Below are 27,999 nucleotides of genomic sequence, written 5' to 3' on the forward strand. Positions count from 1 at the left end.
CACACCTCCCAGTAACTGCCCTCCAAGGCTCACCAACAGGAGTTTCTAGGCACATCTGCCCTTTCGCACCACCTACTGCATTCATCCCCAATGAGCTCTTCCCTCATCCCCACTGACTCTGAAGTTTCAGGTAAACAGATAAATCATCATGATAATTCTAATAACAACTCAAGTCATCATTGCCGTGGACTGAATTGTGTCTCCCTCCAAAAATACATATGTTGAAACCCTGACCCCAAAGTGTGATATTTGGAGATGGGGCTTTTAGGAGGTAATGAAGGCCAAATGAACTCATCTGGGTGGGGCCCCCATGATGGATAAGTGCCCTTATTAAAAAGAGACACCAGAGAGCTTACTCTTGCTCTTCCTGCCACGGGAGGACACAGGGAGAAGGCACCGTCTACAAGCCAGGAAGAGAGGCCTCACATGCACCCAACCCTGCGGCACCTTCACCTTGGACTTCTAGCCTCCAGAACCGTGAGAAAATGAAACTCTGCTGCTTAGCCACCCAGTCTATGATACTTTGGCATGGTGGCCGGAATAGACTAAGACAATTACACGTGAGTAATGTTACTGATTATTACAAAAGGAGTTCACACTCACTGAATCCTTACAACTCTCCTTAAGGACCATCAGCCCATGTTATAATAGTTCAGTAGGTTAAGGAGAGGACCACAAAGGGGCACAAGGAAACTTTAAGGAGTGATGGGATATTCACTATTTTGAGTTGGCAATGGTTTCATGGAGGTATACACATGCCAAAGTATATGAAATCATGTACCTTTAATTGTGCGGTTCATTTTACAACAATTATACATCCACAAAGATATTTCCCTTGGTTTTCAGGTTGAGAGATGTGCCCAAGTCCCCCAGCTAATAGGGGCACAGTTAAAACTGGGACATGAGTCAGGGGTCTTTCTAGGATACCCACAATTCTACACAGCTCATTAGAGGCAGGAAGGAAGGGAGGGAGCCCCTTTGGACAATGGCCCTGGCTGACCCATTTTACGCACCCCTTCTCCCACACTTCATACGGCAATGACCAAATTTCCAGCTGAGAGGATTTCTCTCACCTTCAAAAGTCCGGGTAAACCTCTTATGACTCTTAACAGAGATCTGAGTGTTTTCGGAGTTAACAGGTGAGCAGCCTGAGAAGTTTTTCTTAAACAAGAGGGCATTCCCATGCCCACACCGCTGCCGCTCCCTGGCACCTTTATAACCTCCAGAGGGAAAAAAACAGACAGCCAGGCAGGGAGGCTCCAGCGAGATGCCAGTCTCTCCTGGTGCCTAGTGGAAGTCTGGAGGCTATCCACCTAGGAGGCCAGGGAGGCCAGGAGAATGTCGTGGTGCAGGCCATGGAGAGCTGGTTCAAGCAGGACGGCCTGGATGAGTCTTAGGGCTGGAGCCTCGGCTTCCAGCCAGACGCTGGCCACTCCAAGATGAATGAGGTCAGATTGTGCTCTCTCGCAGCTTCCGCCCCCTGGGGCCCTGGCTGTCCTTTCCTGCCCCTCTGCGATCCACACGTGATCAGACACCCTCCTGAATCCCGTGGGAGCAGACCCCACCCCATCTTGACTTGCTGGACAGGAAGGCTGGACCCTTGGTTCTACACTCAACTCTGCCACCACTGAGCTGTGTGCCTTTGGCCAAGTTGCTTCACAGTCTTCCTCATCCGCCCTGCCTACCTCATGAGGCTAAGATTCGGGGCTCAGAGAATTCAAAGCGTGACAATGCTTTGAAGAGTGCAAAACACTCTCCCCCGCTTGAGATGTTAGGGTTACAAAAGCTCGCCGGAGCTCATCACATCCTGTGTTGCCGTGGGCCCTGCTGATGCAATATCCCAGTGACCGAGTGCCTGTGTCCAGGCTTGGGAGCTGGGCCTGCTGCTTTTTATCACACTGCTGGACCTGGCATTGCCAGGTGTGTTAACTGCTCCTTGTCAAAGGCCTGACCCTGAAGGACGATACATGGGCCTTTTGGCTCTGCTGTTCATGGCTGTGCCCCAGGAGGTGCTGGGAACACCAAGCCAGCCGCTGGGGGAAAACCTGGGCTGGCATCTCGAACCCGCAGGCCTGGCACAGAGAAGCCTGTATCTGCCTTAAGTCGCTTGTCCCAGCAGCAAGGGAGCCAGGCGCCCGCTCCCAGCTCCGTCAGCTCCCTCAGCCTCCCAGCCCAGCCTCTGCTCTCAGAAGAAAATGACCCCTCCTGGCCAGAGGAACACAGCCGAGACTTCTTGGCACAATCAGCAGAACCGGCTTTGGAAGAGAGACTTACAAAGAATCCAGGATCAAACTCTTTAACGCTGATGCCTTCCTGTTTACCCAATGATTTAGATACGATTAAACGAATGGAGACATAATATCCTCCAACCAGCTGGCCGGGAGCCTGCCCGCCAGACCCCGAGCAGGGTGACAAGGAAATGGATCCTGCAAAACCTGGTGGCAGGCTCCAAACAAAGACCTCATTCTGAGTCTCCGGCGCTGCCTCCACCCTGGATGAGGCAGCTGCCAGGGACTGGAGGCCCGGGCGACGGGCTCGGGGCGGGGAGTCGGGGGCCAGGCAGGACTTGCACTAATTCCTTGAGTCTTAAGTCCCCCCCATTCACTTCCTGAGCAGAAGAAACCTTCAGGTGGAAAGGGCAATAGGAGGCTTGTTTTTCTTACTGATCAGTCTGGGAGGCGATCACATGAACATCAGAAAACGCCTTTGTTTCCCTCTGTTACGGTGGGTGATGTCAGACTGGAGAGGGAATTACCACCACCCCCCCGGACTTTCTGCTAAGTAACAGGCCCTCCTAGCCCAGGCTGGAGGGAAACCTGTAACGAGAGGCATCAAAACTGCCCATGAAACCCCTGCACAGAGTGTTGGGGAATATTTTGCAATTCACCAAGAACCAGGAGACCTCTCGGATCTTCCCTCTTTGGGCCTCAGGAACTGGACTCAGGTTACGGGACATGCGAGAACATTTCTGATTAGCCAAGAAAGCTGACGGGGCTACTTCTGGACAGCAGAGGCACGGAGGGAACCATAAAATGGTAAGCTCCCAGCTGGTGGGTGACTGTGGCTCTAATGTCAGCAAACCCAGAGCACATTTTGATGGGTTTCACATAACCTCAGTTGGGATCTCAGGTTTCTGTAAGCAGTGGGAAGGGTGGGCAGTGACAATGAGGGAGAATACACTTTAACAACAGCATTTCCCACCCACATAAACTATCAGACTCTGAAGAAGACAGTATCTAGGGTTTCACATTGTGCTCAAGCTATCATTCACATTACATACCTTGGCAAGACCTTCCATCTTCATTGAGGGTAAAACCAGGGTTGCATGTACAGGAATAGGATCCAGGAACATTCGCACACAGCTGCTGGCAGTAGCCATAACGACATTCATCAATGTCTGGAAACAAGAGTTGCAAGCAAGGTGAGATATTTCTTCTCCATCACCGATGCCACCCCAGCATCATTATTACCCAGCTCTTCTGGAGCAGGATCTCAAAGGGAAGCAAAGAGGAACTAACACAAAGATAGTGCCTATAAAGTGTCAGGGATGGTGATACCCTCTGGATTCCAAGGCTCAATTTCCCTACGACCCTCCATGACCCATTTCCGTCCCACGAGAACTTGAACCTATCTGGAAAGTGGTAGAAGAAATTTCCGCTTAGAGGGAGATGTTGGTTAAGATGGCCTCTAAGATTTTATACAGTTCCAAGATTCAGCACTAAGATTTATCCAACATTAAGAGTCACTCTAAGATTCTACAGAAACGTTTCACTGCTTTGGGAAAAGACGAGTTAACATGCAGTGTAAGAGGAATCCATATCCTGGCTTAGATAGGCTGCTTGCAGTTCCATTAACAGTGAATATATCTGTGGTGTTGAGAAAACTACACAACTGCATGTAAATCAAGGAAGTTAGAAAGCTCCCTCACATCATATACAAAAATAAACTCAAAACGGCTTCAAGACTTAAACATATAGACAAGTTTGCTTAGAAGAAAACATAGGCAAAACATCCTCTGACATAAATCTTAGCAATGTTCTCCTGGGCAGTCTACCCAGGCAATAGAAATAAAAGCAAAAAAAGCAGATGGGACCTAATTAAACTTGTAAGCTTTTGCACAGGAAAGGAAACCCTAATCAAAACAAAAAGACAACCTACGGAATGGGAGAAAATATTTACAAAAGATGAGACTGACAAGGGCTTAATTTCCAGAATACAACTTAATAATTAAAAAAAAAACCAATCCAAAAATGGGCAGAAGACCTAAACAAGAAATTCTCCAGTGAAAACATACGTATGGCAATAGGTACATGAAGAAATGCTCAATATCACTAATAATCAGAGAAATGCAAATCAAAACTATAATGAGGTATTGTCTCACACTGGTCAGAATGGTCATTATTAAAAAATTCACAAACGTTAATACTGGAGAGGGTGTGGAGAAAAGGGAACCCTCCTACACTGTTGATGAGAATGTAGTTTGGTGCAGCTGTTATGGAAAACAGTATGGAAATTCCTCAAAAGACTAAAAATAGACTTACCATATGATCTGGCAATCCCACTCCTTGGCATATATCCAGAGGGAACTTTATACATGCACCTCAATGTTCATAGCAGCACTATTTACAATAGCCAAGACTTGGAAAAAACCTAAATGTCCATCGACAGATAACTGGATAAAGAAGTTGTGGTGTATTTATACAATGGAATGCTACTCAGCCATTAAAAATAATAAATTAATGCCATTTGCAGCAACCTGGATGGACCTGAAGACTGTCAGTACTAGGTAAAGAAAGCCAGAAAGAGAAAGAAAAATGCCATATGATATCACTTATATGTGGAATCTAGAAAAAGACAAATGACCTTATTTACAAAACAGAAAAAGATTCACAGAAAACATAGACTCACATAGAAAACAAACTTATGGTTACTGGGGGGAAGGGGGTGGGAAGGGATAAATTGGAAGTTTGAGATTTGCAAATATTAAGAGTCTCATGCTCTACTGACTGAGCTAGCTGGGCAACTGCCTGAGATTTGCAAATATTAACTACTATATATAAAATAAACAACAAGTTTCTACTGTATAGCACAGGGAACTATATTCAATATCTTGTAGTAACCTATAATGAAAAAGAGTATGAAAACAAATATATGTATGTATATGTATGACTGAACTATTACGCTGCACACCAGAAACTGATGTAACATTGCAAACTGACTATACTTCAATTAAAAAAAATGAACACGTCCAGCTGTCAGGAACGAGAGAGAGTGTAGGCTGGGACAAACTGGGTAGCACTACAGTCCGGAGACTGTGAATCCAGTAACACAAGGACACTGGAGTTCACCTTGGATCTCCTCCTTGGACAGAGTGGACATAAAACCCTGGATAAACACACCTCTTCCAAGCCATGGCTGGCCTTTCCTGAGCAAGCAGCTCTGTGGGTGAATGGTTCCTTTTAGCAGAGCCAGGCTGACATATACTAGTCAATGGGGAGTCTGATGTCACTGAGAAAGCATTTCCCCATACCCCAAGTTGATGGGCTGATGGGCTGGATAATTCACTCCTGCAGGTAGGATGTCTTGAATGAAGCCTCCAGGTGGGGGACCTGACTGTAGTTGTAACTGGTCCTTGTTTCATCCTCACCTCCCCTCAAATGTTCCCCACCCTAGTACCCCTTCCTTTGGAATCAGAGTCAACCCAGGGCTCCAGGGGTCAGCTCAGAACTTGCCTCTGTGCCTAGTTTCTACCACCTACTGCCAGAAGGGACACCACCTTCACCTCACCCATTGCCCCATTCTTCTGATGAGGGCTGTGTCCCATTTTATCTCTGAGTCATAGCTACTTCTAACTTGGCTCAGTCCACTGCCCGCTGAGTGCCATGCAGCTCCTGCTCAGAAAGCACATTGACTTGTGCAGCTCTGGTCCTGACCTCTTACGAGGGCACAGCTGGGCACATCACCAAGCCCAGGGAGGCAACAGCGGGGAAAGAGGGCAAGCTCTGCCTAGAAGCAGCTCGGGGGAAAGGCAGCCCCCACCCCCCGCCCCTGGTTTTCCTACAAATGCAATGCCTCAAAAAGTGCATAGGAGGGGTGATGGACAGCTGTGGAACTTACATTTTGAAAGAGAAAAAAAGAGTTTGGCCAGGGGACAGCATGAATTTAGCTAGAATTAGGAAAGGTCTTCACTTTGAATGTGAAGTGTAAGCGGGCTGTGCGTGCGGCATCCTGTGACGCAGCATCATGTGACGCCTTCGGGAGCACCCCTCCCACAGCCTCATGCTCTGCGGAAGAGAACAGTCCTCCCAGGTACAGGAATGTCCCAGTTACTGCCCCTGCTCAGGTGGTGAAGGGTCTCCTGGCCCTAAGGTCTCTGTTACCCCTTCTGTTTGTCCCGACCACCTGGTCTTCTCTAGCACCCCCTTGTGGTAGGAAAAAACTGGCCTGAGAAATAGACTGATTTTAGACCCAACTCACTCTAACTTTGTCCAACATGTTCTTCCTCTTTGAGTCTCAGTTTCCAACTCTATAAAAGTTGGATGACATAATACCTAACATCCCTTCCAGCTCTGAAATTCTACATATTGAGTTCCCATACAAATAACTCACTCACACTGATCTGCTTATGTTCAAGTCAGTGGCATCAAATTTTCCAGAATAGCTAAGGTTGGTTAAAATGCAAAGCAGTCGTCATATTCACAAATGTCCATGTGCAGCCAGCTCTTCGGTGCCTGGAAAGGAGAACCAAGCCAAGGCTGGCTTGTCAGACCCCAAGGATGCTTTGGACAGGGCTCTAGAGGACTCAGTCTCAATCAGGAAAGACTTGGAAAGAAGACCCTTTTTGTTTGTTTGTTTCCAGGATGTTGTTTGGATTTGTTTCTCAGTTCCTCCTGGACTGACTTCCAGGCCACAGAATAGTGTCTTAGAGAATTTAAACCAGTAGGGCTTTTCCAAGAAAACGGCATAGAAATCACACCCTAGAAAGAGAAATTGAAGTGACAGCTGGAGAGTGCTACGAATTCATGCACTTGGCTAAATCAAAAACTAGAGGGGAAGAAAGGAAAACAGCCTTCCAGTAAAAATAAACAGAGAGACCATATAGCATATGCCAACTACCAGGGACAAAATTCTCAATTGGTGATGACTGACTCCTTGAAAAAGACTACAGCTAGTGGGGAGGGCGTGCTGGTGTGGGCTAGGGTAGGGGTATTGGGAGCAGATGATGTCAGATCAGAATCCAGTGGTCCACGTTTGAGACTTCAGACATCTCTGTGACTAAGCAAATATTCCCTTCTCTTCGTGTGATTTCTAAGTAGGACAGAATAACCCTCATCCCTTATCATTTCTTGCCTTTGTTATAGACTGTCAGAAGGAAGAAAGAAGATTGAGGTAAAATTAAATGTGAATCCTTAAAAAATATATTCAAAAACTCTGATGATGACATGGCAGTGATGGTGAGGGCTGATTTTAAGGGGTGATGTTACCTGTAAATGCAATAGCCTTCTGCCTCCCCCACCACCAGAGAAAAGCCCGCTGCCCTTACGTCACCCAGCTCTGCCCGCACTTCACAATACTCAATGCAACCATTCACTTTCAAGAGTCTCTGTGCGCCGCAAAGAGCTGTTACCTAAGCACTGGCCTTCGAGAAGCCAGTAGCCATCGGTGCAGGAGCAGGTATACCCTCCTTCGGTGTTGATGCAAATCTGGGTAGGGTTGCACTGGTGGGAATCCGTTGCACATTCGTCCACATCTGTAACATAAACATATTCCAGAGAAAGTCACCTATATGTATTTAGAGCCCTGGAGCCACCAGAGATGCCAGCTGCTTGCTCACCTGGCTGGGTAGCCACTGATAATGTCCCTGGATTATATCCAAAGAGATGGAAGCACCTCCCTAACAGGTACCACCCAGAGATCCTGGCCTTTTTGAAGAGGGCAGAGCTAAGCTGCTCCCCAGAAATCCACAAAGGAAATGGCCAAAAAGAACATACAACCTTAAGCACTTTTCTGCCCTCTTACCTCATCCTTCTCTGAAAGCAGGTCTCCTTGATAAACAACCAACCTAATCTAGAAATGCATTTGGTATTAGGCTTATCCACTCGCATATTAAACACATCTGTTGTGTACCTACTGTGTACACAGAGCTGTGATAAACACCAAGGAGAGCATAACAGAAGAAAAAAATGTCCCTTACCAACGGAATCTTGTAGTCAAGTGACCTGATTGCATCCATGCACGAAAATCTTTCAGCTTAGGGCTCCTGCCCCTTCACGAAGCTTCCCCGAGCCCTCCGGCCACCCCTCCACTCCAGAGCTCCGGGGGCTGATCTCTGCTCACGTTGGGCTTCTCCACGCTGCTACATGCCCGTAACTGTCCGCCTGCTGGTGTGCAGGTCCTTGTGTCCCAGATGGTCCCTTCTTAACTGAGCTCTTCAGAGCAGAGCTGGACCCATTCTGCATTCGTGGCCACATTTCTCAAGACATCTGGTGTTCACAGCTCTCAAAATTGTTTCGGCTGAGACGAATCCCTCGTCCCTCTCTCCCCACACTGCACTTTAGGAAGGGCACGCAGATCTATAACAAGCTCTCACTTTTACCTCAAGGATGAGACTCTCTAAACCTTCAGCTATTCATTCACTCCGCAGGAGCTGACCCGGCCGGGCTCCACCTTCCCTGCTCATCACTCCCGCCCGCGCCGGTCTGCATCTCCACAGGGCTCCCTCATTTTGCCCCCTCGTTGCTGCAGTCAGGGTTTGCTCATCTACACCTTCTCCCTCCTCCCCAAAACAGACCATCAGGCCCTTGAAATAATATTAAAAGCTGTACTTCACTGAGCTTGAGCAGTGTGTCTGGCTCCTTTCATACGTTATCTCGTTTTTTTTTTCTCCCCGTGCAGTGGGTTCATGATCCCCACTTTACAGACGAGAAGACTGTGCAGAAGGAGCTAAGTGAAGAGCCAGGCCAGGGCCCTCTGGCTGCCTGCCGCCCAGCCCTCTCTGGGCAGGAGTGGCAGCCGTCACACTGCCTGGGCCCAGGCAGGTTGGAGAAGGAACCAGCAGACCAGGAAGAGGAGAGAGGCTGAGCTTTGGCTGCCTTTTCCTGCCCCACCTGGAAAACCGTCTGCCTCTTGACATCATAGATGGCAGACTGTGGTGGGACTGGGAGGCGGCCAGGGCCCCAGAGCATCTGCTCTGGCACAGGTGTGCACTCGGGAAGTGAGCACAGCTGACCCAGTGAAACATTCAGCCAGGTGAGCGATGGTCTCCTGAGTTCAATCCACCACCACTGCGTCCAGAGTCAACATCAACATCATTGGTCAGTTCCCACCCCAGCTCCAAAGGACCAGGTGTCTGGGCATCGCGCAGAAACCAGGCTCCAGCCCTCTAAACACAGACAGCCTCCAAGAACCTGCTTCCATGAGGGCGGCAGCCTCCTCTCCGCCCCAATGCCTTGACGATGGGCAGCCTTGGTTGCAAAGACCCAGCCCCGTTCTCAGCTGCAAGAGCTCCTGCCTTTGCTCTGGGCCTCCCTTCCAGCCCAGTTCTGTCCACCCAACAAAGCCTCCCAGGGGATCCAGTGAATAATACTTGGCCAGCATCCCGTCCTGCTCAAATCCATATCAAAGCCTATGATAATAAATAATGCCACTATTGGCCAGCACATTTACGGTTTTTTACATTTTTCCGGTGGGAAATGATGGATGGCAACTGTATCCTGGGAACGACGTTGCCTTAGGAATTTGTGCTCTTTTCCCTGCTTTGAGGGGAATGGAGGATGAGGGAGACTTCAGAGGAGCAGAGCTGTTAGAGACCCTTGGTGACAGCAAGTCCCCAAGTCTCTGTGTTTGTGTAACTGATGGTGTGCCCGCCGTGCCTGCGAAGCCCTAAAGAGAGGATCCAAATGTTGGCCAGTAGACAGGACTGGGCTCAGGAGGGCGAGAGGGGCCTCTGGGTGTATGCAGGTACACACACACGGGCACGTGCCAAATGTTCAAGTTCAGAAACAAAATCTCTAAAGTTTATTTTTTTGAAAAACACCACTTTCACTGAGTTAAAGAATTAACTCATTTGTACCACATTTCTGTTAATGTATGTTCAAAAAACTACTTGAATTGATGGATTGAATGATTGAATGGATTGAATGCATTGTCAGTTGATTGACATTGAATGGATGGATTGTCAATACAAACATATTTTGAGAACTCAGTAAGTCTGGAGTCTTGGAGGGGGATGTGTGTCCCATCCTTATACCCTCAAAGCACACTTGGTATAAGGCTGTGTCCATAGAAAATGTTCACTATTTGGTGAATGAGTGAATGAACACGGGGGCAACGAACATTAAGGCCTTTCAGGCCCCAGACGAGTTTTTTCCAGCCAACCTGTTGACAAGACCATTCTGGTGGATGGACTTTAAAACCCACCACCCCCACCGAAAACCCCCAACAGCTGACACACCTGGTGGAGCTGTAGCTGAAAGTGTTCACGCTGTGAGTTCCGCCCGGGGCTCAAAGACTCATCACACATTCCAGCTCACAGCTGAATTGCTTACATTAAATACCTTTGACTTAAATAACAGAAGGAAAAATACATTGAACCACTCCAAGGACATTCTCTGGCAAAGGGTCCTTTTCTGCATCAGTGGAAAAGTACAGGCTATGGCAACCTAAGTAAGTGTCATTATCCTCGTACGCAAACCATGCCTGGGACTCCTTTCCTTTTCTGTGTGATATTTAGGACGAGTCCCTTAAGAGAAAAGAATGCTGGGTTCACTCAATCATTTATGCACTCATTCACTTATTAATTTTTTGCATTCTACTGTGGCTCTGTGTATGTGTGTGTGCGTGCGCGCGCGCGCGCACACACATGTGTGGCCTCCCAGATCTCCAGCTCACTGGGAGAGCCTGCGTCAAGTGCAGCCCCTCCAGTTGTGTGTTTCCCAGAAGCAGACTTTCCCAAGAGTCCTTCTGCCGGCTCCCTGCATCCCGCCTGGGTAGCTGCCGGGGCCCCTAGAGGATCCCACCACAGCAGCCCTGGCTCCACCTGCCCAGCTGGAGGAACATCTACCCGCCGTCCAGACAACCAGCACCCCAGAAACTGGAGGAAAGCGCTCGCTGACTTCTCCAGATCCCAGCCCAACATGGCCCCTGCCCAGGATGAAATCATCTGTGTTGTGTTGAGCAACACAGCTCAGCTGCCTCATGCAGCTTTGTCTGAGCTGAAACCCCTCCCTTCAGACAACCCCAGCGTGGTCTCCAATGATGCCATTCTCAATCTGAAACAACCCCTCACTCAGGAAAAGTCCTCAGAGCAGGCCACCGCATCTCCTTGACACCCTCCCAGGAGGCAGAAGTAAGCTCCCAGCCTCGGGACAGTGACCCACACATCAGGGACACTCACGTAGGACATCATACTGATGGCTGGGTCCCACGTCCTCCGCAGCTGCGCTAAGGCAATAGGTGTGAAGAACAGCCTTCAAGTCCAGTCAAGACCTCACAGGAAGGCACCAGATGAAGGGCCTGGCCTTAAGGTATCAGAATACACCCACCCAGCAAACCAGGACAACAAAACCAACAGAATCTTCCAGGCCGATTCAAGGGACAGCATGGGAAAAAGTCACAGCCTACAAAGCTGCTGGAAATTTTAGCCTTTGGAGCAGGCGTCAGTGATGGAAGCACATGGTGATAGGCAGGGAGCCCCTCTCTCTTGTCAGATGGAGTTCTCACAGCATGTCCTGGGGACCATGCTGTCTGTTTATGCCATAATATGTCCTTCCTTGGGAGCGAGTTAGTTCTTAGAAAATAGCAAACAGCCCACTTTTCTGTCCCACGTAAAACTAATGTTTCCAGGTATAATTATAGTGTTAACTCACAGGTTATGCTATAAAAATCTCTACAGGCAGGTAGAATGGACAACTTACTGCTATAAATATGCATCAATATATTTGGATACAAATCATACGCACAGGTGTACGAGCTACTTATTGTATGTGAACGTACACATTACACACCCACATGCATTTACAGTTCTGCGCTTATTCCTAAAGGTTAAAGGGAAAATAGCTAAACTGTTTTCATAACACAAATCCTCACTGAAATACAATGTCCTTTAAAAACTGTAAAGCGAAGCAAAACAAAACAAAACCTAATGGTTTCCCCAGGCCCACAGGGAGAGCATTTCCTAGGTCACTTGGCCAGCTCCAAAGCTAAAGAGGAAAGAAGATCAAAGGGCTGAGATCTCCCCAGAAAAGGCTACTGGGTAAAAAAAAAAAAAAAAATGAAAACTTTGGGTGCAGGCAGAGCCGGGTGTGAATCCAGGCTCCTGCACTTAATAACTGAATATTACCAAGCAAGCTGATTAACCTCTTGGGTCATCAGGTGGCCTGCCAAACAGAGCTGCGGCAGCCTGCCTCCCCAGTCGCCATGAGAGTTCACACATCAGTGTGTTCACAGGCCCCATCGCCACTGCCTGGCACGTAGTAGGTGCCCGAGAAATTTTTGTTCCCTTCCCCGGTGAGATGCTGTTTCTAACAGCAAAGAAAGATCAGGACGCTTGGCTTCTGCCTGCTGCAGGCTTTGCTCTGGAATTCAGAAGACATCAAGTTGACACACCATGGGGGCTCAGTGGACTGGGAAACGTGGTTAGTTCTACAGTTCAGCCAGAGCCAGAGCTGGAGATTTCTCCCCTCAAAGCCCCAGACATGTGGCAGGAGACTGAGACAAGAGGTGAGAAAAGGCAGAGTCTGTTCCTTTGTGGGATCCCAGGCTCCACCTCTGCACTTCGGCACCTGGGGATGGATCTAGGATTCTGTCACTGTGGACGTCCGAAAGCTTCAGGCCGTGTGCGTCTGACTGAATCCCACAGTCAAGTACGATCAACCTTAACCCAGGGTACGATTCTTCCCTCTTGCTGTGTCTTCTCTTCTCCCAGACTGAGAAGGAGCAAGGGCTGCCTTGGTGAGCCTGTGTACACACCCTCAGCTGACTGTCTCGGTTCTTGTGTGAGAACAGCCATCAGCCAAAGGGAAACATTCTCACTGGGTGACACTGGGAGAAACTGGCCAAAAGTATTTGGAAGACTGCACCTTTCCAAAGGCCTCCACGAGTCCTTTTTTGGACACGGCCAAATCATTTCCTTGGTAGTAAATTTTTACCCAGTGAAACAACATGTTTTCCCAGCCCGACTTCGTTCCTTCCTCGCTCAAGCTAATGGGGCTTGATAAGGAAGAAGAAAATAACAATGGCGCATTCCAACGCCTCCAATTGAAGCCAGTTTCAGGCCTGCTGCTGGGCTGGATCCCTGCCATTTTTTCAGCGAGACAAGCTCCGCCAAGGCTGGAAGCTACACAGGACCGACTTCTCAAACACCTGCTTAATTAAAGATCTCAGCCTTGGAGAACTCGCTTGTTGAATTCCCGGGACATCTGCATTCCATGTGTCTTCTGGGTCCTGGGCACTCATGAGGAGCCAGACCTTTTTGTGTTTACAGCACTTTTCCCAGTGCCTGGTATCAAGCTTAGACTACAAAGCTCGCTCCTTTCTGTGCCTCTAATTAGGCACCAAATATGTGGTGCCTTTTCCAAACAACAAAAAGTCCTTTCCTCTTGCACGAAACCCACTGGAAGGCGGGTTCCCACCTCTCTATGGATTCTATTTTTCTAGCCATGAAGTGAGGGCTCAGAGGAGAGCTCTGAAGGCCCTTGCAGCTATGACCTTCTACAGAAAGAAACTATGCAGCTAATGGAGATCACATTGTTGGGTTCTTGGGTAATTATTTTCATCCAGAGGACTTGGTAAACATCAGCTGACTTCAGTTGCTTTCAAACTGGGCAGTGAATCGGCCAAGCCCATTTAACTTTTGACAATGTATGAATGGTCACTGCAGTTTTAGGGGTGGGGTGGGAGCGAGGCAGTTAAGATACGTATGTTCCTTCTTGAGCTTCATGCATCAAACTGTCCTGAGAGTAAGGGGACGAGGCTGCTTCTTGCCAGTCCAGACATGGTACTTTTTTTTTTTAAGGGCATGAAGCTTTAGCCATTATTGTGATTATAAACCAAACAAATGTAGAGCTCAAACTAGATTTCCATTTGCTAAAATTCTTACCATTTGTCCATCAACAGAGAAGGATTTTTGAAACTATACAGGTCAGTTGTTCCCAAACCTAGCTACGCAAAAGGATCACCAGACTAGAGCAGAAATCCTGGGGTGGAGGCTTGAAAAGCTGTTTAAAGTTACCTAAATGATTCCAGTCCAAACTCTAACTGGAACTGCTGTGCTGGACTAACAATTCTCAAATTTTAACGTGCATATGAATCAGTAGGGATCTTGCTGAAATGCAGGCTCTAATTTGGTCAGTTCTGCATTTCTAATAAGCTCCCAGGTGATGCCAGCGCTGCTGGCCCACGGACCACACTTTGGGAGGCGAGGTGCTAGATTATTGTGAGTGATGTTTGGTTCTGTATCCATGCAACCTGCTCAGAGTTTAAGAAGCTGTTCAAGAGAGTCTAGGAGAGAATTAAGTGTTCAAAAATCAAGCCAGCAACTCCTAACCAGACTCTTCTCTAAGATCAAATCTGTTGGTTACAATAGTATTGTGATTTTTAGAGTCTTATTCAAGAAGATCTCAGCATAGTCTAAACCAAACTGCTTGCTTTCCTGGCGTACAGACACAGCCATGACTGACTTCCACCTGCAGCGGTCCTGCCCAGGGCACTGGGTGCCTTCAGAAGCTTGTCTCCGCTTCAGTTTGCTGGTGGTGTTTTGATTTCCTGTGAGTTAACATAGTTCCCTAAATCTTAACTAAGTCCTTGGAAATACTGCCCCCCAAATGATGACAAAAAGTGCAGAAGATTCCAACTAGGAGAAAAGACAATGTCTTTCCTTTAATACAGACCATCCCCTTTTCATGAACACTGTCTATAAATACTGCGGCTCTTCAGTCCTGTGCTGGCCACCGCATCTCTCCACAGGCTCCGTCTCCTAGATCCCTCTGAGCCCGCTCCTCCCCCACATCCTCAACTCCACGCAACCCTCAGTGCCAAGGTCTGTGAGCTCCTTGTCCCCGACCCCCACACCCTCCTACGCCGATGCTGTCCCAGTTCACGGCATCACTGTTTTCCTTCCTCCAACACCCTACTCTCACACAATTCTACTGAAAGTCTTGCAGATTCTTTCTCTACATCCCTTATCCCCCACCCCACGCCACATGCCAAGGCCTCTTTGTCCTTTCTCTAAATGATTGTAATAATTCTGTACTAGTCTGCTGGCTTCCAGTCTCACCCCCGATAGCAAGCCAAACACAACCTCCAGAACCATCCAAGACACGAAAACAGTCGTGTGGGTCTGCTACTCAACACTGTGTAGCCCCTCCTGAGAAACCTCATAGCTTGCTTCTGACACCTCGGCCACAGAGATGTCACACCTACTTTTCTGCTCAGGCATGTGCTCAGCACATCGGGGTTTCTAGCATTTCAGGCCGTTTTACATCACTAGCCAGGAAGGGCTCTATCTCCTTCCACTACACGAGTTTCTTGAAAGCAAGAAGTGGGTCTTATTGACCTTTGTGTCCTAGGCACCTAACACAGGGCCTGGCAGGACGGACAGCACAGAAGTGAAGGCTTTTGGAAAAGAAGATACTTTGTTCTTGGACTTCTCTGAGGGCAAGGGGGAAAGTCAAGTATACCACAAGACAGGGGAGGAAGCGAGTTCAGCCATCCACCTCTTCGGCGGCCCGCATCTCATTCCATGGGGTGGAGGAGACCTGGCGGACAGTGCCAGCCCCCGCCGAGCCTCAGGTCCCAGCCTGTGGAGCCCGGGGCCTCCTCCCCACCCCAGTCTTCACCCAGGACTGATTTAAGAGTGTCCCCAACTTCCAGAGGCTTCGACACACCATGTGCTTGGCCTGATGGAGTGAGTTACGTTTCCTCTTTCCTACTAAAGTGCAGGACATCCCAGACGAAGAAGTTCACTCTCAACAGTCACAGAAGGGAGGGACATCAGAGGAGAGAAAAGATATACCCTTAACTGACCTGAAAACGGGCACCCACAGGACCTCTTTGGGCACAACCAGGAAATCCAATCCATTTTTCAGGCTCAGGACATAACCCTCAGCCTGGGGCCAGCTGTGAGAACACCCAGGTGTGCAAATTCATCCCGTCGTCAGCCCCAAACATTCCCTGCCAGGTCACAGGAGCAAGATGATGGATCTGCATGTGTTCTCTTCCCCATGCCTGGGCTCAGAACCTCCACTGCCCCTTCTGATTCCATCACTTGCTAACCAGGGGGCCCCTGGGTGTGGCATTGACCTGCATTTGCTTCCTTGTCTCTGAAGTGGGGCCACCAATGCCTGTCCTCCAAGAACTAGCCGGCATTGAACAGAAACAAGTGTGTGGAGGCAGTGCCGAGGGCTACAAGGACACATAACTGCCGGTGTCCCACGTCTGGGCGGTATGGGCAGGTCTTGACACTGGACAGTGACGCTGCCTTCACATACACCCGTTCCTGGAACCTTAGGACAAGGGACGGAAGTAACAGATGGCTCTTTCAACATAACAAGTTACAAGCACCAGGCCAGCAGGTGACTAAGGATATAGATATTTCATGCTGAGACCAACCCACTCTGCCTTCCTCCTCTCTGCTCCCCCACCCTCGGCCCTGCTCTGGTGCAAAGCCCCCTGCTCCCCAGTCTAGCAGACGACCCCAGCATATCAGAGAATAACTGCTGAGGCTACAACCAGGAGGAGGTGAAACCTCAGGGGATGCGGGAAGAAGGGAGGAGCATGTAGGGACCATGGGGGTAGCGAGAGGGTGTTGGAGAGAGAGAGAGCGAGTCTTAGGGATACTATCTCCCAGCTACAGGTCCTGAGAGTCTGGAAGTGAAGGCCCCACCCCAAATGGCACAGGGACTGAAACAGCCACACCTGCTCCCCATCACCCTTTGGACTTGGTTAGAGTTGGATTGTATCACTCAAACTTAAAATAAATATTTGAACTGATTAAACATTTTTCAGGATTGCATGTTTACCTAGCTGTTGGAGTAAGGGCTGTCCTCTTCCATCCACCCCTCTGTGGGCACCAGTGGACTCCTGGATTTCCATAGCTCAGAAGGCAGGGAGATGAAGGAGCAACATGTGGGGCCAACCAGCTAGCTGACCTACCAGACCCATCCAGCCCTCCCTCCTGCCATAAGGAGCACAGTGCCCAAGTCCCAGAGCCCACAACACAGCCAGTCAGGATTGCTTTATGCCTCACACTCCCTATGATCAGCACTGCTACAGGTTCTAGGGATTCAGAGATCAATCACACTTGATCACTTCCCTCTTCCCTCTGGCTAGGAAGCAGATGTGATGGTGAGAGCTGGAGCAGCTATCTTGGATCCAGAGGAGAGAGCCACACAGTGAGTTTGGCCAAGCCACTGTGCTAGCCCTGAACCACCTGCCTCTGAACTGTACCATGGGAGAGAATTTTAATTCTCTCCTATTTAAACTAGTATGTTGAAGGTCTCTTTGTTATAGGAGCTTAGCTTGCACCCTAATACGAATGAGTAGGAATTAGCCAAATGAAGTAGATTGGGAATGGCACATGCAAAGGCACTGAGGCATGAGAGGCACAGCATATTCAGTGAGCCAAGAGCAGTTAATACAAGCTTACATATGAGGGTGAGCATGATGAGTGCAGGGGAAGTGTAGGGGGTATGGGAGCCCATTTGTAAAACGGTCATGTGCCAAGCCAAAGATGCTGGAGGAGAAGGAGGAGAGTGGGAGTAGAAAGAACTGGAAAGGGGAAAAGAAAAGAAAAAAAATGAAGAGACAATGAGGAGGGGACAAGAGGAGAGAGCAGAAGAGTGAAAACACAGCCATTCTCTCCTGCATGTGGGAACTTGTATCAGTTCTCAGTTAAGCCCCATGAAAGTCTGAACCCCTTGCAGCTCTGCAAAAATTAGCATTAAGTTTCATGTTTCAATGAGCTCTCTGAGTTAGCTTCAATCAGAAAATTTTGACTTATATATTTTTTAAAGCCACAATAAGGCGAGACTTGAAAAAAATGTAGTCCCTGATTCTAAACGGTTGGGTCAAGAGTCTGCTCAATCGGGTTCTCAATAAATGCTGGGGTTTTTTAAAAATATCACATTTGATCTTTTTTTAATTGAAGTATAGTCAGTTTACAATGTTGTGTTAATTTCTAGTGTACAGCATAGTGATTCAGTTATACGTATATACATAATTCCTTTTCATATTCTTTTTCATCATAGGTTATTATAAGATATTGAATACAGTTTCCTGTGCTATACAGTAGGACCTTGTTGTTTATCTATTCTATATATAGTAGTTAGTATCTGCAAATCCCAAACTCCCAATTTATCCCCCTACCCTCCCCGTTCCCCCCTGGTAACCATAAGTTTATTTTCTATGTCTGTGAGTCTGTTTTTATTTTGTAAATAAATTCATTTGTCTTATTTGTTTAGATTCCACATATAAGTGATATCATATGGTTTTCTTATATCATATCACTTTTCTTTCTCTTTCTGGCTTACTTTACTTAGTACTGACAATCTCCAGGTCCATACATGTTGCTGCAATTAATAGATGCTTTTTTGATAAAAGTTAGTGGCAGTAGTGGAAGAAATGCTAATAAGAAACAATGAAAAACAAATGACCCATAAGCAAGAAGTTTATACTGTATAGCACAGGGAACTATATTTAATCTCTTGTAGTAACTTATGATGAGAAAAAATATAAAAATGAATATATGTATGTTCATGTATGACTGAAGCATTATGCTGTACATCAGAAACTGACACATTATAAACTGACTATACTTCAATAAAAATATATATATACAAAAAAATGGCCCAATGTAACTCACTGGGACCCCCATATCTCTCTGTGTCCCTCTGCCACACAGTTCCTAGAAGGAGTGTCTACAGTTGCTGCTCTGCCTCCTCACTGCCCACTCGCTCTTTGACCTGCCCCAATCAGACTTCCATTCCTCTGATTTGACTACAGCCTCTCTCATCAAGGTCATCACTGACTTCCACCATGTCAAATCCAATGGTTTGGTCTTTATCCTTCACTACTTCTCTGCAGCATTTGGCACAGTCAACCTCTCCCTTCTTATTTAAAGCCTTTCTTCACTAGACTTCTGCCATCCTACTCTCCCCTGGTTTGGGGTTTCCCCGAAGGTTGTCCTGGTAGTCAGTCTAGGTGGGTCAGGACACAACCCAAGCCTTTTTAAGTGAGCCCAGTCTGGTCTCATCCCTCACACCCTAGCTGACCCAGAGCCCTGCACAGAGGACACAAATCAATAAGCACTTGCTGAACTAAGAAGTATTGCCAATGGCAGAACTTCACAACCAGAAAGAATTTAGAAATCATCTTGTCTAATGTTTTTCTACCCTTGGCTCTTCATCTGTATCACCTGGGAAGCTCTAAAATATACTATACATGCCCACTCCAGACCAGTTAAGTCACAGCCCCTGGGAAGGGATGAGACAGATTTCAATGTGCAGCTTGATTAAGTACAGATCTAACCCAATGGTGTGCATTAGAATCTCCTTGGAGACTTGGTTTTTTTTATAATAATAAATATATATAATATTTTTTGATAATAATAAATATATATATATATAATATAATAATAAATGTAGCTCTTGATCAGGAGGTCTAGAGCGAGTCCAGGGATCAGCATTTTTATCAGGAATCCCAGCTGATGCCAGTACAGGTATTCCTACTCACAAAAACACTGGTCTATCCAACCGCAAGACCAAGTGACTCAAGGGCAAGAATCACATTGTATTTATCTTCAGAGTCCCCTTCTCCAAGCACAGTGCCTGGCACGGAATAGTCATTGAGAAACTAGTTGCTCACCTCAGTCCAGTTAGGATGGCTGCTGTAGGAAGGAAGGAAGGAAGGAAGGAGAAGAAAGAGAAAGAAAGAAAAAGAAAGAAAGAAAGGGAGAGAAAAAAGAAGGAAGGAAACAGGGGAAGGAAGGAAGAGAGGGAGGGGGGAGGAAGATGGGAAGAAAAGAAGAAGAAAATAACAAGTGTTGGCGAGACTGTGGAGACACTGGAACCCTTGTGCGCTGCGGGTGGGAATGTAAAATGGTGCGGCCTTTGGGGAAAGCAGTACAGCAGCTCCTCAAAAAAGTAAACATACAATTACCATATGAACCAGCAATTCCACTCCTGGGTGTGTATCGAAAAGAAAAAAAAAATCACTGTCTCTATGAGAGATCTGCACTTCCATGTTCGGTACAGCATTATTCACAATAGCCAAGAGGTGGAAGCAACCCTAACGTCCATCCATGGATGAATGAAAAAACAAAATGTGGTCTGTACATACAATGGCACATTATTCAGCATTAAAAAGGGAGGAACTTCTGAAGTGTGCCACAACATGAATGAACTTTGAGGACATTATGCTAAGTGAAATAAGTCAGCCAAAAAAAAACCAAAACCAAAAACAAAACAAATATTGATGATTTCGTTTATATGAAGTATCTAAAAGTAGTCAAATTCATGCACAACAGAAGGTAGAATGGTGGTTACCAGGGGCCGAGCGGGGGAAGCAAAAAGGGAGTTGCTGTTTAATCGTATAGAGTTTTAGATTTGCAAGATGAAAAAGTTCTGGAGATCTATTTCACAACAATGTGAATATACTTTACACTATTCGACTATACACTTAAAGATGGTTAAGATGATAAATTTCATGTAATGTGTTTTTACCACAATAAAGTTAATATCTGTAAATCAAAGCGTATTTCTTCATTGAATTCCATTCTCAGTTTTATAAATCACCGCAACCCAAATACATAATTGACCTATGATCTGAAATAAAATCCCAGAGAAGAAACATATGGCAGTGTCCTGTTCTCCTGAGGAGCTTAACTCTGCCCAAACTGCCCACATCTCCTCGGCAGCCCCCTTCTCCACGAAGGAATGAAGGCTTGAGTATCCCTAGGTGAGCGCAGAGAATCAGGAGGAAAAGAATGGAGAGGGAGAAAGATGAAGGCAGGGAGGGGTGGGGAGGGAAGCAGGAATGAGGAGGTCTGGACTATGCCATGGGGCATCTCAAACGTCTAGTGACTTGGTTCAAAGGGCAACACAGGTTGGTGGGAGACAGGCTTTGGAGTCAGACCTCTTTCAAATCCTGCCGCCCCCATTTTTTTAGCCGTGTGATTTTAAACAAATCCTGTTCTAGTTCTTTTGTTTGTTTGTTTGTAGCCCCTAAAAGCCTTGGCTTCCTCATTTGCAAAAGAGTTAGTGATAGTACAAAACTCAGGGGTGGAGTGAGGATCCCGCACAGCCTGAGGCAGAGATGCCCCTAGTCAAAGTTGATGGTTCCAGCTTCATGTCAGAAAAGGAGGAGGGGGAAGAAGGGGAAGAGAGGGATGGGAGAAGGAGGGGAGCCCACTTCTTAAAAGAACAGAAAAAAGAAGGGAGTGAAAGCCAGGTTCTAGTCCAGAACTTTCCACTAGCTCAATGGTGGCCCCAGGCAAGTCTTTCTCTGCCTGTTTCCTCCTCTGAAAAAACAAGATCTGAGATCTCCTCCATTTGGAAAGATTGGGTAATCTGAATCCTCTATGCTCCAGATGAGTTCCCCACTCTCATCACTCACTGTCTACACCTCTTACCTATGCAGGGCTAAGGAGGCCCTCTGGAGGACACAGGAGGGAAAGACACAGGCATGGCTGAAAGAAGTTCACAGTTTGCCTCTGCATACAAAATGAGGACTTGCTCTTGCAGAACAAACTATTACAATGTAGGGAGAAAACTTAGGGTAAGAGAGTGACCCGAATAGGGAAGGGCTTCTTACCTGATGCTCTTAGGAAACACAACTAAGCTATTGTTTACTTTCTGATCTGTCCCCTGTCAAGTGTCTATCACAAAATATAAACATTCTTACAATGTATGATCATTGTTACAGTATGTGAGCATTATTATATGTAAATGTTATAATATATGAATGTTGTTATAAGGTATAAACATTGCCATCTCTCTTGAGATTTACTCTGAAATAAAAATGTTCTCATATTTCCATCTGAACCTCTTTCAAGACCTGTTTAATATGCATCTTCAAAAGGCCCTTCTCAAGGGTTTACGGAAAGACAAAGAAGCTGATGATTAATTATTTTCTCCTTTGTATGCCAGTTTCACGACTTACTAGGTTCATATCAACTTTCCTATTTTTTAAATGGTGGTGTCATGCCTCATTACTTTCAAAGATTCAATGAGATGGGTTTCCTTTGGAGGAAATGCCACATTACGCATATTTTAGACACTACTACCATTGTAGAAAAATGTTTTTCTCCAGAGATAAGTTCAAAGCACTTATCTAACTTTATTACATTTAAGACTGGGTCTGGTGGTCTCACACTATCAGTTTTGCAAGCAACCTCTCACCCACTCACTCAGTGTCTGCTTCCCAGGCCAACAGAGGAAGGGTGTGAGCAGGATAGAAGACAATTTTGGCGGGCCATTATATTTCTAGTGCGCGTCTGTAAGGGTATTTTGGAATAAGATGTAGCTGGCAAGATTGGACAACTTGGCTGAGCAAAAAGAGATAATTCCTCTAACGCCTGGTCACTAGACATTCGTTCATCTGTCATTCATTAGATTGGCAAATATTTACCAAACAGCTTCCACATTCTTGGCATTATGCTAGGCATTGTGGATTCAAAGTGAATAAATCATGTTCGAAACAAATTTCACAGAATCAGTATCACACGAATCATATTCTGTGATGACAAAGCAATTAAGCAAAAATCAATAACCAAAAAGATAAACCCCGATAAATGTGTAAAAATTTTAAACTCATCACTAAATAAATCATGGACCATAAGAAGTAGTCACAATAAATCAGAAAGTTCTTAGAACTTAAAGGCAATGAAAATACCACATATCCAAATCTGTAAAACACAGAGGAAAATACATAGTCTTAAATATCAGGAAAGAAAAGTGGCTTAAAATTAATGAGCTAAGCATCCAGGTTAAGAAATTAGAAAAGGAACAAAGAAATCGAATTAAAAATTAGAAAGAATTTGAGGGAAGACAATAGAAAATAAAAGCAGCAATTAACGAAATAAAAAGCAAAAACTAAAAATAGAAAAAGATCAACAGAGCCAAAAATTGGTTCTTTGAAAATGATTAATAAAATAGATATGAATTTAGCCCATTTTTGAAAGAGCACAAAAACATTAGGGATGAGAAAACAGCAACAGAACCACAAATTCAGCAGAGATTTGAAAGATGGTACCAAGAATGCAATGAACAGGTTCTTGCAAATTAATCTGAAAATGCAAATGGACAAATTCTCAGGAAAACATAACTTCGCAAAACTGACTTTAGGAGTAAAAAGCCAGTCTCATAACTGCTCAAGAAATTATATCAATAGCTAAAAATCTACACACACACACACACACACACACACACCCCTAGATCCTAATGACCTTACAGATAAATACCAATAGACTTTCCATGTGTAGATCATTCTAGCCTTCCAGAGCATACCTCACTCTATCAAGCTAATACGTTGATACCAAACTCAGTAACACTAATTTTAAAGAAAAAATGTGACAGGTCATTTTAATGTGTAGACATTGATGAAAAAATCTGAAACAAAGTATGAGCCAAACAAACCCAGCAGTTTATTTTGAACAAATTATACTATATCATGATTAAGTCGGTTATTCTAGAAATGAATGAAAGGTGGTCTAATAAGAAAATCTATCATTGTAATTCCCTGATTTTCTTCCTTAGTCACGGCGTGGGGGTGTGTCCCTGGGCCATCATTCCAGTTCAAAGGCTTAGAAGCTATCTGCATATTGTAAGTGACAAATGGGACTTTTCTTCAATGGTAAAAGTTAATGACTCTAATGAAACATGTCTTAGGGAACATATGGCTATATATAGCTATGTATCTTATTTATTGAACACTTTTTAATATCACATGCTTTGTATACATTCTTCTAATTCTCGCAGGAAAAAACTTATGAGATAGGCATTACCCTCACTGTATAGACAAGAAAACCAAGGCCATTCCCAAGATTTATGATAAGGGGCCAGCAGATAAAGGATCAACAGCTCTGCATCTGTGAGTGGAGGCAATTGGAGAGCACAACCAGAGGTATCACCACATTAAAATAAAATGGGACCCGAACATATAGATGCTTCTACATACAGTATCCAAGACCTAAATGTCCATTGACAGTTGACTGGATAAAGAAGATGTGGTGTATATATACAATGGACTACTACTCAGTGATAAAAAAAAAGAATAAAATAATGCCATTTACAGCAATCTCTAGGTGAGCCTGGAGATCACCATTCTAAGTGAAGTAAACCAGAAAGAGAAAAATACCATATGATATCACTCGTATGTGGAATCTATAAAAAAGAAAGAAAGAAAAACAAAAGAAGACACTAATGAACTCATCTACAAAAGAAACAGACTCAAAGACATAGTAAACAATCTTACGGTTCCTGGGGAAAGGAGATGGGAAGGGATAAATTTGGGAGTTTGAGATTTGCAAATGTTGACCACTACATGTAAAAGTAAATAAAAAATAAATTTCGTGTGACTGGAACATTATGCTGTACACCAGAAATTGACACATTATAACTGACTGTACTTCAATTAAAAATAAACAAATCAAAACAAAAACAACAAAAAAGAAACATATAAGTGCTTGATGTGAGATGATGATGATGATGATGATGGTTATACATGGCACTAAATCTTCCATTCTTTGTTTTTTTATTTTTTGTTTTTCCCAAGGGCAGGATGAGAAAGACAGTAGCACAAATGACTCAAGCAAGACACTAAGCATTTCTTCAGGACTCAAAGCATTATAACAGCCTTATATTTCCTTAAAGAGGATTCATGGTGGTATCTTCCTGACAATTTTTAATGAAAGGGAGAGTTACTTGTCTTTGAGTGACAGTGTGGGCATCTACCTCCCTGAGGACAGATGGGCAGCATAAACTGTCAGTTCCGAGCCCCTTCCTTCTTTACTGGTGACCATCCCCCATCATCACGGAAGGATGAATGTATGATGCACACTGAGTCCGCTGGTGAACACACTCTCCATTATCTGTACTATTGGCTCAGAATAAAACATGGTCCTTCTGTTTCTTCTGTTTCTATGTGGACACCAGGATCCCAGGTATAGCTCTTGCCCACTCAAACTCCAGATGCCCTTCAAATGGTAACAGCAATCCAATTTCCCTTTGAGAAACCATCTTTCCTCACTTCCACCCACTATGGCTCCGCCTTGGACTTGTGGTGCGGGCTTGGCAGATCAAAGCCCCACGTGCTGCTGCTCACAGTGATAAGCTCAGGAATGGGCATGTGACCCAAACTAACAGAGCCCGACCACATCTTCTTGCCGGAGTTCTAAACTGGTAAGAGGAAAGCCTACGGCTGCCAGAGCCTACATCTTGAAAATGAAGAAGACTTCGTACTGGAGACAGAGATGGAGAGAGAAAAGAATGAAGCCCACATGACACCATCTGAATCCTTGAAGTCAGCCATGTCTGCAGCTAATTCCATTGATGGGATTTTCAGCCATGAGAAAATAAATTACGTGGGCACACACTTGTGTTTGTGTGCATGTACGTGTCTTGTTGTTATTGGATGTTTGGAGGTGTTTTAGGGGAGGGGTTGTTTTTTCGGGCTTTTTGTTTTGTTTCATTTTGCTTAAGCCACTCTGAGCTGGGTCTCTGTTACTTGCAACCACAAGAGTCCTGATAATTGACACACCAAATGTCATCAAACTGCCCTACAGCTTTATTGAACCACAGCGTCCTAATGTTGGCATTCACTTTATCCAAAGCTAGAGCACTGAGAGTAACAAGTGTTTCATTTTAAAAGCTAAATATTGAGACACCTCCTCTGTGAGCCTAGAAATCTCTGCAGAACACCTCAATGTAAAGTACCTTTTTTGTTTGGGGGCACACACACACAGAAAACTCGAGAAATGTGTAAGACACAATGGAGAGGGCAAAGGCCAAGGACTCAGGCATCCAAGCCCCTGCCAACCATCCCAAGAGCTGAATGACCGATCCCCAGGCACACCCACTTCCCAGGGAGCAGATGGGAAGCTTTGCTAGAAGAAAGTAAAGGTAGAAGAGGAGGGAACATGTTTCACAGCAAATCCTTAAACTGAGCCTTCTCTTGACAAGATGGGTGACCTGCCTTATCTGAGAGTACATTCTTCATCCTGCACACACTATTCTGGGACAAAATGATTTCAAGTTATTAGTACAGTTTTTCAAAATCTGCCGGCCAAAATTCAGCTGCTTCTGCACAGTCAGGCTTTCTGGGGTGTGTGGCTCTGGGTTTGTGGGAAGGACCCTCACTCTGCTGAAAGCACTCCTTCTGTCTCCAGCAGACCCAGACGTTCAGCCAAGAAACAAGAGGACAGAAGGTCACTGGACTGAGCGGGGAAGGGGGGCGTCTCCACAGAGCCGGGCCACAAGAATGTCATTATTCAAGAAATGATTGAAGAGTTCCTTCCAGACTGGCCAAAGGAGTCATTCTCTTTGAACTCGGGGGGTTTAAGAATGCTGAACACCCAGTTGGCAGATCCTTCCATTGACCCTTTGTGGTCAGACAAGGATAGAAGGGTGGAAGGAGCTTCTTTTTTTTATAAATCCAGGAGCTTGACATTGTCCACGAGTGCAAAGATGCTACGGAAAGGCATGTTGCTGTTTTATTAATAGCTGCATCTTCCTGTTTATCCAGCACTTATTACTCAATTTTCTTGGACAGCCAATCCATCAATGAGCCAACAAACATTATTGATCCTGCCCCAAATGCAAGACAGGAGTAGGGGATATGAGAGAGCTACAAAGATGCCTGACAGGAAGCGTCAATCAGTAGGGAGCATGGACGCATTTCTAATTCAGTCCCTAGCAGAGGTAGGAGCCAAATGTTTGGGGAGCACAAGGGGAGGTGGGGAGCAGAATCCAATGGGCTTGGGATGGGGCAGTAAAGATCTATGAAGGTCCCCTAGAGGAAATCACATGTGGGCTGGGTCACCAAGGATAAGAGCAAAGAACGGTGTTCCCAAGGGTCTGTGACATCACAAGGGTCCCCACTGGAGGAAAAGGACTGTGTCCCTTGTTGTGGGCTGAACTGTGCCCCCCCCCAAATTCACAGGTTGAAGTCAAATTGTGTCCCTCAAAATGTATATGTTGATGTTCTAACCCGCACTACCTCAGAATGCGACTGTATTCAGAGACAGGGTCTTTAAAGAAGTGATGAAGTGAAAATAATGTCATTCCGGTGGATCTAAATCCAGTGTGACTAGTGTCCTCATAAGACGGGGTATCTGGACACAGAGATACACACAGAAAGAAGATGACGTGAAGATGGCTTTCTGCAAGCCAAGGAGAGGAGCCTGGAGCAGACCCCTCCCTTGCGGCCCTCAGGAGGATCCAACTCTGCCAACACCGTGATCTTGGACTTCCAGCCTCCAGAACTGGGAGAAGATAAATGTCTGTTGTCCAAGAAGCCGCCTAGTCTGTGGTCCTTGTTACGGCCCACGCACACTGGCACTTCCTGTGTGCCTCCCCTGGCCTGAACACCGCCCACACTGGGGACTGTGCCCCAGCCTTGCCCTCCTCCCCCCTTGCCTGTCTGGCCTCAGGGTTCTCCCTCCATGTGCGTGGGGCTCGCTGGGCTGGGCTCTGGAACCCCCACGCTCTTGCTCATGGTCACTAGGCCGCGCTGGAATGCGACCCTGGCAGGCCTGCCCTCCTCGTGAGAGTGAAAAGCCAAGTCACTCTTTCTCCTGCTGTCATAATCACTTTCTATTTTATTAACTCTTTTCTGGCTTGTCTGTTACCGAAGTACCAGGATCTCCTGCCTCGTGTTTTTTGTGTGTGTTTGTTTGTTTCATCTTCAGAGGGAGATCATGCTAGCGGCCAAATTTATTCCATTTACAACACTTCATGAAGCTTGAGTGTGGAAAGAACAGAGTGCTATGACTTACGAAGAAGATGA

The 27,999-nt window shown here is 46.0% G+C and overlaps 1 protein-coding gene across 2 annotated transcripts in view; it reads right to left on the bottom strand.

Moving 5' to 3' along the window:
• FBLN5 (fibulin 5) overlaps positions 1–27,999 on the bottom strand; it is a 70,264-nt gene that overhangs the window by 17,459 nt on the left and 24,806 nt on the right. For both annotated transcript variants that reach the window (XM_006208201.3, XM_015242630.3), the window contains exons 5-6: positions 7,628–7,750; positions 3,281–3,397 (exon numbers count right to left, since the gene is read on the bottom strand). In XM_006208201.3, the coding sequence (XP_006208263.1) occupies positions 3,281–3,397; positions 7,628–7,750 (240 nt within the window). The remainder of the gene's footprint in view (positions 1–3,280; positions 3,398–7,627; positions 7,751–27,999) is intronic.

Source organism: Vicugna pacos, chromosome 6 (assembly GCF_048564905.1).
Source record: "Vicugna pacos chromosome 6, VicPac4, whole genome shotgun sequence".
Lineage (NCBI taxonomy): Eukaryota > Metazoa > Chordata > Mammalia > Artiodactyla > Camelidae > Vicugna > Vicugna pacos.